We start from the raw sequence: 14,344 nt of genomic DNA on the forward strand, positions 1-14,344 counted from the left end.
TCAAACCTTTGGCCTGCTTTCCTCACAGTCTTTGCTGGTCTGGTCTTCTTGATCCACCCTGTCCACCAGTGCCGTGTCAGGTTGCACCTCTTCTTCATCCAGGGTCACTACCACAGGGGTTCTTCTCCTCCTCCCTCCTCCTCCCCCTCCTCCTGATCCTCCAATGCCACCTCCTCCCTGCTCACTCTCCTCCTCCTCTTCATCATCATCCTCCTCGCCACCCTCTGTGTCCTGGCTGGCTGAGTCAGTGCAGGTGGATGACAAGGAAGAGAGCTTATGTCGTAGCTCAGCCTGGGTGGGAACTTGGAGGCTGATCTCTGTGGTGAAGGACTCAACATCTGGACCTGAGAGACAGTATAGGAGGAAGCAGGTAACTTCAGACTTTGTGTTTAATAACTATGCGGTGTAGTGGTGTGTTTTCTTGACTAGGTCTCTCTTTAAAAAATGATTTTAATTTTATGGGACTTCTTGGTTCAAAGAACAGTTATTTAAATAGAAATTAAATACTCAAGGTTGATAGGAGGAGGATAGACAATAATAACCACATCCTGAGTCTGTGGGTATCTGGACCCTCTTCTCTTAAATAACCCAAACATTTTTATTATTTATGATTATTTATTATTTATCTGCTATCTCAGGCCAAAAGCCTTATATAAAATGAGGGAACTGTTCTTGTTCTTGTTTTTTTAATTCACTTCATAGGTTTAGTCTGAACTTGACTGGTCGGCTGCAAACAGAAAGTGTAACGTCAGCCGAGGACAAACTATCATTTAGAAGCTGGAAATTATTGACTGCAACAATATGTTTCTGGACAGATGCTGTTGGTGCATCACGTCTTACATCATGTAGTGTGCTTGTCAGATATCTGAATCACATATTTCTGCTTCAGTGAATTTATACGAAGTAACAGTGGGAACATTTTATTAGGTACACCTTGCTAGTCCTGGCTTTTGCCTTCTGCCTTAATTCTTTGTGACATAGATTCAAAAAAGGTGCTGGAAACGTTCCTTAGACATTTTGATCCATATTGACATGATAGCATCACACAGTTGCTGCAGATTTGTCAGCTTCACATCCATGAAGTGAAACTACCCTGAAAGGTGATTTAAGTTACTTTAGTTGTTGGTGCCAGATGGACTGGTCTGATTATTTCAGAAACTGCTGATCTACTGGGATTGTCCTAAACAACCATCTCAAGGGTTTATAGAGAAGGAAAATATTGAGTAAGTGGCAGATCTGGGTGAAAATGTGTTCTTGATGCCAGAGGTCAGAGGAGAATGGCCAGACTGCTTTGAGTTAATAGGAAGATAACAGTAACTCAAATAATCACTCGCCTTGAGGGGACTGTTTGTTATGATTTGGTGCTGTCTGGCAGGATAATGTGCCATGTCACAAAGCTCAAATCATCTCAAACTGTTTTCTTGAACATGACATTGAGTTCACGGTACTCAAATGGCCTCCATAGTCACCAGATCCCAGTCCAATAAAGCCTTTGTGATATGGTGGAATGGGAGATTCACATCATAGATGTGCAGCTGACAAATCTGCACCAATCGTGTGATGCTAACATGGCAAATCTCTGAAGAATGTTTCCAGCATCTTGTTGAATCTGTGCCACTAAGAATTAAGACAATTCTGAAGGCAAAAGGGGGTCCAACCCACTACCAACCAGGTGTACCAAATAATGTGCTGAATAAGTGTGTGCTTCACATTCAGTTGAACATCCACAAACCTGGATTGTTCTTCTATTTCAATAAACCTCTTCTTAGCTTTTATTTATGCATGTGGTGAGGAAAACTATTTGACATCAGTCATATAGATATGTGACTTGTTGTAGACAAACCTGGGTGATACATGGTTTCATAGTTTGAGAACTCTATTATAAAAATTCAATGAGATTTCAATACTGAATCAAAAACCATTATAACCATAACAAATCTCTCTGTTTACTGCAGGTATTCTTTGTGTGCATGGCTTCCAACCTGCAACAGGTGAGGCAGCGCTGTTGTCCTCTCCTCCAGAGTGCAGAAATACATCCAGAGCCTCGTGGTCAGACATGTCCATCAGATCCATTTGCTCCAGCATGTCCACATTCACCTCCATGGATGACATGCTGCCTATTGGTTCTGTACACAGCACAAGGTAATGAGAAATTAGCAAAAGTGACAGCAGATGGCAGCAGCAAGGGCTGAGTCCAGGAACAGTGTTTGTTTGGGGTTTTTTTTTTTCTCTCTCCAAAAACAAAGCAGAAGCAAATGGGCATGTTCAAGCTGGATGGCATTCAAAGTGGGTAAGCTTGTGTATAATGCATACAAACCACGTTTGGTTTACCTTACCATCAAAAGCATGCCTACAGCAAACACCTGTAAATTCAGCATGTTGAATTTGCAGGTACAATTAACAGGAGTAACACCCTTTTTTTTTTTTTATCATGAAAGCAAAGAGTACTTCTGAAATGCCTAAATATTGCTCTAAAGTTAAAAATTAGCACCCTGATACAGTATGTTGAAAGCGATTTAAACAGATAGTTGACAAATTTGAGAAACCATTCCAATTTCCTGAGGTTCAACATGAATGTATCACGGCTTATTTCAAATTGCTGATATTCTTATTATACATAAAAGCACAAATGTATGGTTGCTGACAGCAAGGAAGCACATCAGAATCCTTAATCAATCTAATATTTTAATAATCCAACAACATATTCTTTGGAGACTCCTGTTACACACCAGCTAATACACTCCTAGATTCACCACCTTGCACAGGTACAACCCCCACCCTATCATGATGTGCTACATGCGTCGTAAACAGCCAGTTGGTGCACTGAGAGGATGAGGGCACAGGGTTGTGAGAGGATGAGGAAGAAGCAGCATGATTGGTTGTTGCAGAACAGAGAGATAAGATGCCATTGGCTACCGTACCTCAAAGAAATGAGGAGAGCAGAAGAAGGGCGGCACAGGGAGGGAGAGCAGAATAAAAAGAGTAAAGAAAGAGAAAAAAGAAGGGGAATGTTATTTCCCGTGGAGACTGCCCCAAGGTCTCTTTGCCCTTTAAATAGTAACACAAACACAAAAAAAGATCACACACAGACACAGGAGACAGCCATATTTTCAGATGTCTCAACTTGGGTAATTCATCTGAATGTCCACACATGCACATTAAATTAATATGCAAACTGATTCTTAATGCACACGCACAGAACGTGAATAAATGAAGAAATGGCAAATTTTTCAAATGCACTTTTCTCCTTGTCTGTGTTACTCAGTGAAGACAGTAGTGGTGCTCTCTGTGACACATTTCAGGCTCTAATTCTGCCTAAAGACTCGTCAGTGGGCAACCTCTTCCCGTGTGCATTTCCATCTCTGCTTTCTCAGCTACACAGTTGCCACCATAGCAGCTCTTCGGTCTCATAAAACATAGTATGAAGGATATTGTTTCAGTTTTAAGGTCTGGATGCAGCCCAGTTTCTGGCATGTAATAAATAAACACATTAGAAAACACACGAATACACACCAACAACTGTGGTTATGCTGTCAAAGTCTTGGTCCAGGAAGCACCGCATTGAGAGCATCATTTCCAAGTGACTGCCTCTAACATGCTCCTCTTTTAGCACCACTGTGACCTTGCCTAAAAGGCTCTCCTGCTGGGAAGGACTGTTTCTGCCTGCAGTGAGATTGCAGAGACTGTGTGTGTGTGTGTGTAAAAGAGTGTGTGTAAGACCCTTGGGACTAGCTTTTGATGGCTCAGCAGCTTATGACATCTGCAGCCTTTCTCTCATTTCCTTGTCTATCTTCTTTTAGTTTATCCTCTACTCTTTCTCTCAGAGTCTCCAGCTGTATCTTTGCTCTTCAGTAGCGCCGCCCTGCTGTACGGATTTACAGCTATATTAAGGGTAACGAGTTGCACAGTGCTGTGCACATTGATCATGGAGCAGCCTTGGTTTCAGAGTTTTTTTTTTTAACCAGAGTAAATGTAAAGCTCTCCAATCTTTTTGTTTCATGAATAAAAGGGAATCTATACATATGAATAGGATAATGAACTGTGAATATTTCACTCACTTCACTCGAGTGACAGTAAAAACATGAACCTCACGCACGCGCTTCCTCTCCCATCCTTTTCCCTATCAATCTCTTTCCTTATACTCCATCTCTCCCTTCTTCCTTACTGCTCCACAATCTTCTCTAAGCCATTTCCAGGGGATGAAGGAAGGAAAATCGATGAGGAAAAGAAGAAGAAAAATCACATTACGAATACTGGCCAGTGGAGTCTGTAACATCTTTCAGTACGAGGAGTATTTCTCATGCAGTCCCGCATTTCTGTGCATGCTTTGGGTATTTTAGTGGACCTTTGGCAGCAATACACGAAGAGCAGGATTCTGTTACAATCCCGGTGGAAGAGCACATTTATATGGCATGTGGCATATTTCAAAGTAATGACTCTATTCGTGTGTTAAGTGACAGGCTCTTGGAGTGTGACGCCTCCCTATGGAAAGCCATTATGGTTCAATCTCATGATATGCAGTTAAAGTGTGAGGGTTTCAGCTGATAGTATAGGGAGTCTGAAATTAATTCATGGCTTTGCATTCACCTTGAAATAATTTGCACACACCACTACCAAAACCTCAAATCCTCAACATTTTCCTTTTGCGCTGTAGGCAACAGACCAGCAGAAATCCTAAACTTCAAGCTGCATAAATATCAGAAAAGAGTGCAACTAAAGTATCTGTGAGGAACTTCTGACCTTACCGCTCCTCCTTCTCACCTCGCCTCTCAGCAATCTGCAGATAGCCGGCAGACAGGTACTGCTCCATGTCCTGCTGAAAGGCCTCCTCAAAGAACTTCTGCCTCTCTTTCAGCTTCACCTGGGGTGGCAGGACCCCTCCTTGCTCTGCCCCCGGGACTCTCTGTGCATGCTCTGCATCCAGCTCCACTAGAAACACATGAAGTGAGATCATGTAAGTTTAAAAAAATTGCTTATATATATATATATATATATATATATATATATATATAAAAATCTGGATGACCACCAAAATGAAGAAATGTTGTCTTTGGCTCAAGACCTACCTGCTGTCCACTTAATTTTCTGTTCAAAAATTTTTTACTGACAAAGTAAAGCAAATTAAAAAAAAACATCCTTTGAATAAAGCCATGGAGCAATTTTTAAATTCCTTTTATCTATGACTCTGAGAGGAGTTGTGGTCTTCTATTAATGACTCATCACACAGGAGAAAGGAGGATGCCAACTCGCACTCATCAGTCTTTACTGAGGAATAATGATGGAGAACCTGGTGCTACTAATAATACCCGTTTTCTGAGATCTACCCTTGTCTGTAACTCCAAACTCTGCCTCCTGTTGGTTTCACAGAAGGGTGCATGCAGTTCCCAGTGCTACATGTCAGTAAACCAAGACTGTATCCTGCTGTCTGTATCCTCAGCAGTACTGTAGCATCAAAGGGGAGGTTCATGATGAAAATCTATCACTGCTGTCAAGGAGAACAATCGACTGCTTTGTTGAATTAATTGAATCTGACATATTACGGTTTAGATGAAAAGGGCCTGTCATATACTGAATGTCTGACTTTCTGACTGGTCCAAGCAGGACTCCGGGATGGACTGTGATTGGCCTGAACAGCACACTTGGCCATGTCCTGGCAGTCAAAAATATCTCGGGGTGGAGGGGGAGGATAATTGAAAAAAATGGGCTTGGCTGTGCACACAGAGCAATGTTCTCTGTGTGTGTGTGCATTTTTTGTGTTTTGGGGACATGAATCTATTTAATTCAATTCAATTCAATTTTATTTATATAGTACCAAATCACAGCAGTCAGCTCAAGGCACATTATTTTGTAAGGTAAAGACCATATAATAATACAGAGGAAGCCTCAATAGTCAAATGACCCCCTATGAGCAAGCACTTGGCGACAGTGGGAAGGAAAAATAGGAAGAAACCTCTGGCACAACCAGGCTCAGGGAGGGGCAGTCGCAACAGCTTGGGGGGTGAGGGGAGAGAGATAGGAATCACATTAAGAGAACCTGTCAACCTTATGGGTACAAAGTGCAAGTACCCATTAGTTACACTGTGTTCTCAGTCACAATTTTAAGGTGGAATGCCCCTTCAAGTCAGATTTCCCACTTGAAAATGAGACTTTGCAATTAAAGATTGCAGCAGTAAGAATAAAGAGTAATAAAAGTGTAAAATGTGTACTACCACTGTTGTGTATCTCTATCTAAATAAGGTGTATACAAAGCACTGACCAGGCTCTAACCCGCTGCAGCAGTTTTTATGCACAAAAAGAAGTAAGAAATAACAGGTATAGAGCCTGCTTTTCCTTGTTTTTCTGATTACTGCCACTGGAACATGGTCAGCTTGGGTCCAACATCCGACTTCTAAGGCAAAAGAAATGCAGCATTAATTCCCCCCCTCCAAAAAAAAAAAAAGCTTTACATTAATGCCCTTGTAATAACAGTTGTTAAGGTGTTAAACCTCTCCTAAGTCCTTTTAAGATGCTTATTCATTAGTCTGTTCTTTTTAAATAGACTCCCAATAACTGCCTTGGTAGCTTAAAAAAGCATGGTTAGCTAGTAATAGATATATAGTATCTGTATATGCAACAAAACAACAAACAAAATGAAGTCTTTTCAACAACATAATAGGCAGACTTAAAATTCTATTTAAAGGTTAGTTTTAGGTTTAAGGCAAGCAGTAATAGATTTAACTCAGGGTTAGAGTTAGAAAGTCTCCAGGAAACAAATTTAAGTTAATTTAATGTCTTGTGATGCAATGGAAAAATGACACTGTGTGCGTGGGCACTGTGGCAGCCTGGGGTCTCCAACAGGCTGTCTCTTTAGTTCTCTGTTCTTCCACTGATAAATGACAGCATTATATAAGCCCCCCCAGTAAGTACTACGGCAAGAGCCAGGCCAGCAGCATCTTTGATGCTGGTTTCACCAAGATAGAAACCATTAAATTTAATCAATGAGGGTTTTTTTTAAAAAAAATTAATTTACTGTCTATGATAAAATTCAGTCAAGAAAGTTGCAGGATTTCATGTATTTCCTCAAGCGAAGTACACTCTTCAGCTGTGACCTACAGTATATTTGCATATACTTCCTCCTGCTCAAGCAATCTCGTAGAATCAGAGGTTGGCAATCTCACGCAGACCTCAGTCCTGATAAAATACACTGTGTGTGGCTTGCAGCTGATGGACACAGACACACACAATGACAAAAAAAAGAACAATGAGATCCCACCAGAGCTCTCACACACACCAACAACCCTCGGAGAGCTGGAAAAGAATAGCTCTCTCTTTCTCTGTCGTTCCTCACTCAGTGTCTAATTTATCTCATTTATCTGACAACTTGTCTTTGTCCCATTACTCCCTCATCTTTCCCCCTCGACTCTGTCCTCCCCTTGCTACTGGCTGCTCTTTGTGTGTGTGTGTGTGTGTGTGTGTACATCTTGTAGAGACTGCTCTATTAGATAAGGGGCCTCAGGGAAGCTTTGTTAAGATTGTCAAGCATTTTGTAGTAGCAGGAGACCAAGCAGGAGTAAGGGAGAAGGAGGGCAATGCATTTAGTTATAATTAGAACATGTGGACAGAAGGCATTACCAATAGAGCATGATCTCGTTTTTTAATCACTTTGTCTCTAATCTAATTCTCGATCCATTATTAGCTTGCCCTGTCTATTTATTTACATCATCTATGTACCTGCTGACTGAATGCATCCATCTGTTTGTCTGCCTGCCTGCCAGTGGAAGCTTATTATTCCTTTCGCCATCAGATCTAGATGCAAAGAGTTTTGAGAACTGCCAGGAAAGTCATGATTCCCAAAAGGTTCATATATATATATATATATATAAATCAAAACAAAATTATACCCCAAATGGTATACACTATGATGGTTTATGCCAGTATTGTCATCAAAACACTCTGATGAATACCACTTTCTATATTTAATTATGACCTATTTTGTTATCTTTCCAGGTTTTTTTGAAATATAAAGCCACATTTTTTCCTTTTATCTTTTCTTTACAGTCTTCTTTGTGCCTCTTTTTTTTCTCTTTGTCTTTTGATCACTTTTAGATACCAGACATCCATATCCTGCTACACATGGCACTGTAGCTACAGAGACTATTTTTAGCCCTCACTCATTTAGCCTGCAGGATTAAGTTTGTGCTGATGAGTTTAGTAGAAGAGCACAAGTCATTAAGTTCAACAAATTTCTAAAGCTGAGCTGCACACACGGGCATACTTTCAAATTTATACAAACGTACACAGTCGCATGAGATGATTCACATGTACAAAGGTGAATTCATGAACACATATACATCTGGGGATGATTCATATGAGTTGAGCCAGCTGCATTTTATTAGTCATAGCAGATGATGTCAAGTAAAACAACCCAATTTTATTTGAAGAAATAGTTTTTATGGCACTCATGTCAGTGCAATCTAAAACTCAGTCATCTTTAAACATCTTAATTAAATTAAAAGGAGATTCTTTTACGTGGAAAGTCACGCATCTATGTCTGTACGTACCCCATCGCCTCTCTAAAAGGTGGTCCAATCTTAATGAAACTTTGCACGAACATCATCACATATACAGCAATTATTAACATCTATATGTTTTTAAAAAGGTCTATTATAAATCCCAGTTCTTTTGATTTTCACATATATTATGTTCATTTCATCATTCTCCTGTGAATGCGAGGTTATGTTTCTTTGTTTCACGTGTCATGTTCAATGTGTGTAACTTAATGGTCACCAAAATTTGTATCCATGACAGAATTTTGTTCGAGTCACCACTAAATATGGAATGAAGAATTAGAAATAAAGTCCTTAAATATCACAGACATATAACTTAACAGACGATAATTTGTTCTCGTAAAACTGAAGACATTTTTGATGACCATCAGGATGGCGTGAACCCTATGGTAAGTACTGCAAAATTTTATGTAAAACTATTTTTAATTTTAGATGTTTTGTGGGTGTTGTTCATCATTCCTGTATTATATAGCTATATATGTATAGGTCCCACATCCTCTTCACTGGGATTAAATGTGCAGTAGCATTCCAGCAGTTTGCAATTCTCATCTTGTGTCCATTTATGGACAGGCATATGGCTCAATACATGAGTGGGGCCCAGAAAGGAATTGGCAGAAATACCAGAGGAGCAAAACACCTGCTACTGGAGCAGTCACTCAAGACTGTAACACCAGAGACTGTAAGACCACCGCTGGATTGATTACAAGAAAGCCTATGACTCAATGCCTCACACATGGATCTTGAAATGCTTAGAACTATTCAAGATCAATAGATTCTGATGACGATTCAAGAACCTTCATCAGAAATTAAATGGCAATGTGGAAAGCAATACTAGAGGCCAACTTCAGGCCAACTGCATAAGTCACCATCAAGTGCAGGATATACCAAGGAGATACTCTTGTCAACTACTGCTTTTCTGCATAGGCCTGAACCCCATCAGCCAGATCATTAAAAAGACTGGCCACGGCTACCGACTATGGAATGGAGCAAACATCACCTCCTCTATATGGATGACATCAAGCTGTATGCCAGGAGTGAATTAGACATTGATTCACTGATCCACATCACTAGGACCGCAGCAGTTATATCCGAATGTCATTCAGACTGGAGAAGTGTAGTTGGATGCTAACAAAGAGAAGGAAGGTAGTCAGAACTGAGGGGATTTCACTACCAGAAGGCAACATTGCAGACACTGAGGACAGCTACAATCCCACAGGTAAATGGGAACCATGAAGAGGCCACTAGGAAAGCTGCAACCTCCAAGTACCTGCAGAGAGTAAGGCAAGTCCTGGGATAATAAACTGGCCAAAGGAGGAAATAGAAGCCACTGATATCAAGACAAGAAAGCTCCTTACCATGTATGGAAGGTTTCACCCCAAATCCAGCATCCTGATACTGTACGCTAAGGAAGGAGGCAGAGGATTAGTGAGTGTCAGAACCCCTACGCTAGATGAAAACACAAAGATCCATGAGTACACCAGGAAGCTGGCCACAACTGATCACGTGCTTAGAGAGTACCTCAGGTGGTAGAAACCCGAGAAAGAAGAGCAAGGGCAGCAACCATCATGGAAGACAGGACCCTGCATGGCATGTACCCCCGTCAGATAATCATGGCAGCACAGGAACAAGCTCTGAGTACAAGATCCATAGAGGCTGGGGTCTACCACACCAGGCAAGACTCCAGATGCTGTGCAGAGATGTTGCTGAAACAATCCAGCACATAACAGCAGGGTGCAAGATGCTAGCAGTCAGGGCATACATGGAACACCATAACCACATGGCTGGCATAATATACAGGAACATCTGTGCTGAGTATGGCCCGGAAGTCAAAATGGAATACGCCCCCAAGGGTAGTTGAGAATGACCAAGCTAAGATCCTGTGGAACTTCCAGATACAGACAGACAAACTGGTGATGGCTAATCACCTGGCCATAGTAGTGCTGGACAAGCAGAGGAAGAAAGCTGTAGTGATATCTGTAGCAATATCAAGCCATAGCAACATAAGTAAGAAGGAACAGGTGAAGCTCGAGAAATACCAAGGTCTGAGAGAAGAGCTAGAGAGGATGTGGAAGGTGAAGGTAACAGTGGTCCCCGTGGGAATTGAAATACTCGGAGCAATGACTCCTAAACTGGGAAAGTGGCACCAGCAGATTGCAGGAACAAAATCTGAGATCTCTGTCCAGAAGAGCACAGTCCTAGGAACAGGAACCTCAAGCTCCCAGCCCAAGCTTGAAGGACAAAGACCGCCTGCAGGGTGAATGGGGATTTATATATATTATAAATGAATTACTATGAAGGCAGCAATTTAAGGTTCAATGATCACCCTTTTGGTAAATTTAGATTGGCAGCCAAGATGTGAATCCAGTAGGATGCAATGTGTATTATTACAATTAAATTATTGACCAAAGAAATCAGTACATGTACCATGTCCCTTAAATGCTTCTTTTAAAATTACAGGTTCAAGGTATATGTTTTTGGTGATTATCCCCAGTCCAATCAACATTATGATATTCCAATCAAACATCGAACCCAAGGTTTGCAGGTTTTGTTTGTCTTTCAAACTGAACAGGTTTCTATGTAGCTTGACTATGTAGCCTACAAAGAAGACAAATAATATCATTGTTACATGTATATATCATTCTGTTTTTAAATGTTTAGAAACAACCACGTTTTTGCCATCTGACTATATACACAGGTATAACAAAGATATTAAAAATAACAAGATAAATTAACCATACATGAATGAAGCAGAAAAAGTGCCACAGACCTGGCAAAAGACACCAGTAGGGCAAATTTTTCCTAGTCATAATAATAATTTTCCTATCATAGTTTAGAACAGAACATGAACTGCAAAATCACTTGTACTACCTGAGTTGGCACTTGCCACATTAGACGATGCATCTGTTTCCACGATCATTGTGCCCAAAAAGCCAAAAACTGTGACTCTCCCCTCATGCGGTTAACTGTTCAGCTGCAAAACAAGCAACAGTACACTGTAAACCATGTACTCCACAAATGTGCGCTCTTGCTCAGTTCTCCAGCGTGTAAACCAAAAACCAAAATGATACAATCGTCTTGTTCAGATTGCTCTTTGTGCAGATTAATCAATACAATATGTGATTTAAGATCATCTGCTTTCAGTGCTACAGAAACATCTGCTTTGTGCTCTACAAATACAGGAAGCAGAGCCCACAGGAAAAAGGGCTGCTATGTCAGGGTATGTGTGACTGCACCCACGTGTGTGTGGTTGTTCCTGTGGGCAACTGTGCATCTGCCTTTTATAAGAAGAGAACCATTTACCTGAAAGTGAACTTTGCTACTCTGATAAACATGCAATCTGTATTTTGTTTTATGTTTACAAGTGTGTGTTATTCATTTATATGACATGTAAATGTGTACCCAAATATAGAAGTGCACTAGCTTTTTTTTTTGTTTTTTTTGTAGCGATAGAGTGAGAACTAGCTAAAAACTGTCTGCAGGTGAAAACTAAAGAGGCAACATGCCAACAAGGGCAATTAAAGTCTTTAGGATTAAAAGCAAGCTTTAGATGCAACTAAACTGCATAATTTTCTCATATGCTGGTTCAGAGAACAAAACAAATCCTGGCGTTTAGTGTTTATCATACAAACTTGGTCACCTCTCTCTGTTTTGAAGGCAATGCTAAACTAGGCTCACATGTCATTGAGACTCTTTTTCAATAAGATCTTTGAATTGCTAAATTCAAAACTCAATTTGGGTGCTTTCAGAATGCTGTTTGGTGAGATTCCTTAGGTAAAAAGAGTATTTAGATGGAGCACAAACAGGCTCCATTTAAGTGATCGGTGATAAGTAACTCTAACAGAACCCTTTTCAAATGGAAATATGTCTTTTTGTAAATCATCAGCAGCCAATTCAATTCACTGCTGTGGCACTTGCTTACACCTTGTTGTGTGCTTCACATGCCAGTGAAGAGAAGGTTAAGTTTGAAGCCTAAATGGACAGATGAATGGGTAAACAGATGACTTTTCCACAGCAAGGTGGACTTGCTGACGTTCGCAAACATTGCTAAACATGCACTGGTCCTTGGAGGCTTTTTATATATGTGTTTGCATACGTGGGGGAGAAAAGCACAGTGACACACAGGAAGAAAGAAAGAGAAAGCAGGAGTGGCAGTGAGATGCAGAACGTGTGGGTGGTAAATGTTTTCATCCTTGTGTTCCAGCTTTTCTTGGAGAGAGAGCGATGACAAGAGAATAGGGGGATGGCTACAGGGCACGACCTTAATGTTGACGCTGGAGATGCCACATAATGTGAAACTGAAATCCAGTATTCTTATGTGATGTCAAGGTCTGTGCTGCCTTTATGAAAAAGCTGTTTTATCTACTTCGGGACACTACAGATATTATAATGCTGCATTTTAGTTTGTCATAACAAAGCATTTTTCAGCCATGAATAAAACTCTAATACCAATTTTTCACAAGCACAAATGATTCCCCCACCCCATCCCATTCTGATTAAAGCTTAAACAATCCATCCACAGGCTCATTATGGCCTTTTCGCACATTTTACATCACACTGACTCGCTAAGCAGATCAAACATCCAATATATCTCATATAAACCCTCATTGTTTCATCTGTCACTTTAAATTAGCTGTCTGGTCTCACATGGATTTGTTTCCGTTTGCTTATAAAGCCCTAATATTTCATTCTGAGACAGCAACACACAGCCTGAAGACCAAGAGGCAGGGCTGACAGTAGAGACAGCCACTGCTTCTTATTCTTCTTCTTCTTAAGCCCTGCTCACTCAGCCGTGGTATTTTTAGATTCTGTGCGCCTCGCTCTATCTCTCAAGTGCTCAGGTTTCCGCCAAAGGCAGCCCCCGTGTTGTAAATAAAGCACATATAATGACTGCCTTCTCTCCCTCCTGCACACTTACACACTACTATCACAATTACTTGCATGCTAAAGGACATACATGCATGATATAGAAACTATACTATTATAATAGTATGAATGAACTTCCCGTATATGACAGGAAAAACACTCAAGCATGCATCACTGAAAAGTGAAATTACAAGAAAGCAACATTACTGTGGCTGAATTTTGACTTCACCATGTATATGAAGAAATCAGCCAGTCGTTTATCTCTATTCTGATGTATTATGTGATGACTTCTGATAGTCTGAATTACTTTGTTGGTTAATTTACACACATGCATACACCCTGCAGGCCTTGCAATAACTTTAACTTTATCTTCAAACAGATCATCTTCACAATTACCACCCTAACTACTCCCACATATACACAGGCACATCACTCTCTATGGGTCTTGTTTCTATTTCTTCTTTCCTGTCTAAACACCCGCAGTGGCAGCTTTATGAGGTTCTTGTCCAGTCTTTGCAGGCTGCAACACATCAGGCAGTCTAGATGCACTCAGTCAAATGCAAACATCTTTGAAGCTGGAAGAGAGTTTCATCTTATCCACTGTTTATTTAAGTCTGAAATAAATGATAAATAACAATAATAAATAAGGAAAAAAAAGGTGTAATCTGACTACAATATGTCTGAGTTCAAGAATGACAAAACTTTATGTGATAGCACATTTGCTTTAAATCTAATTTTAAGCCTCCCACAGCCTTTAATCATTCCAGTGCCTTTGCAGTGTAAAAGTGTTTTCTTAAGAACTTCTGGCTTCGGGACACGAGCTTCAGATTGCAACTGCAGCTATTTCATATTTTGAAGAACAAGCCTGTTTATCTTTCTGCAATATTAAAAAGTTTTCCCAAAAATGCTCCACATTTGCTGCTGGCCTAAATTAC

At 40.4% G+C, this 14,344-nt stretch overlaps 1 protein-coding gene across 1 annotated transcript in view; it reads right to left on the bottom strand.

Annotated features, from left to right (window-relative positions):
• Positions 1-14,344, bottom strand: part of dtnbp1b (dystrobrevin binding protein 1b) — a 33,523-nt gene continuing 19,179 nt past the window's right edge. The window contains exons 3-5 of the mRNA XM_030741231.1: positions 4,762-4,929; positions 1,983-2,126; positions 1-344 (exon numbers count right to left, since the gene is read on the bottom strand). Coding sequence (XP_030597091.1) covers positions 1-344; positions 1,983-2,126; positions 4,762-4,929 — 656 coding nt within the window. The remainder of the gene's footprint in view (positions 345-1,982; positions 2,127-4,761; positions 4,930-14,344) is intronic.

The sequence above is a fragment of the Archocentrus centrarchus genome, chromosome 11 (genome assembly GCF_007364275.1).
Source record: "Archocentrus centrarchus isolate MPI-CPG fArcCen1 chromosome 11, fArcCen1, whole genome shotgun sequence".
NCBI lineage: Eukaryota > Metazoa > Chordata > Actinopteri > Cichliformes > Cichlidae > Archocentrus > Archocentrus centrarchus.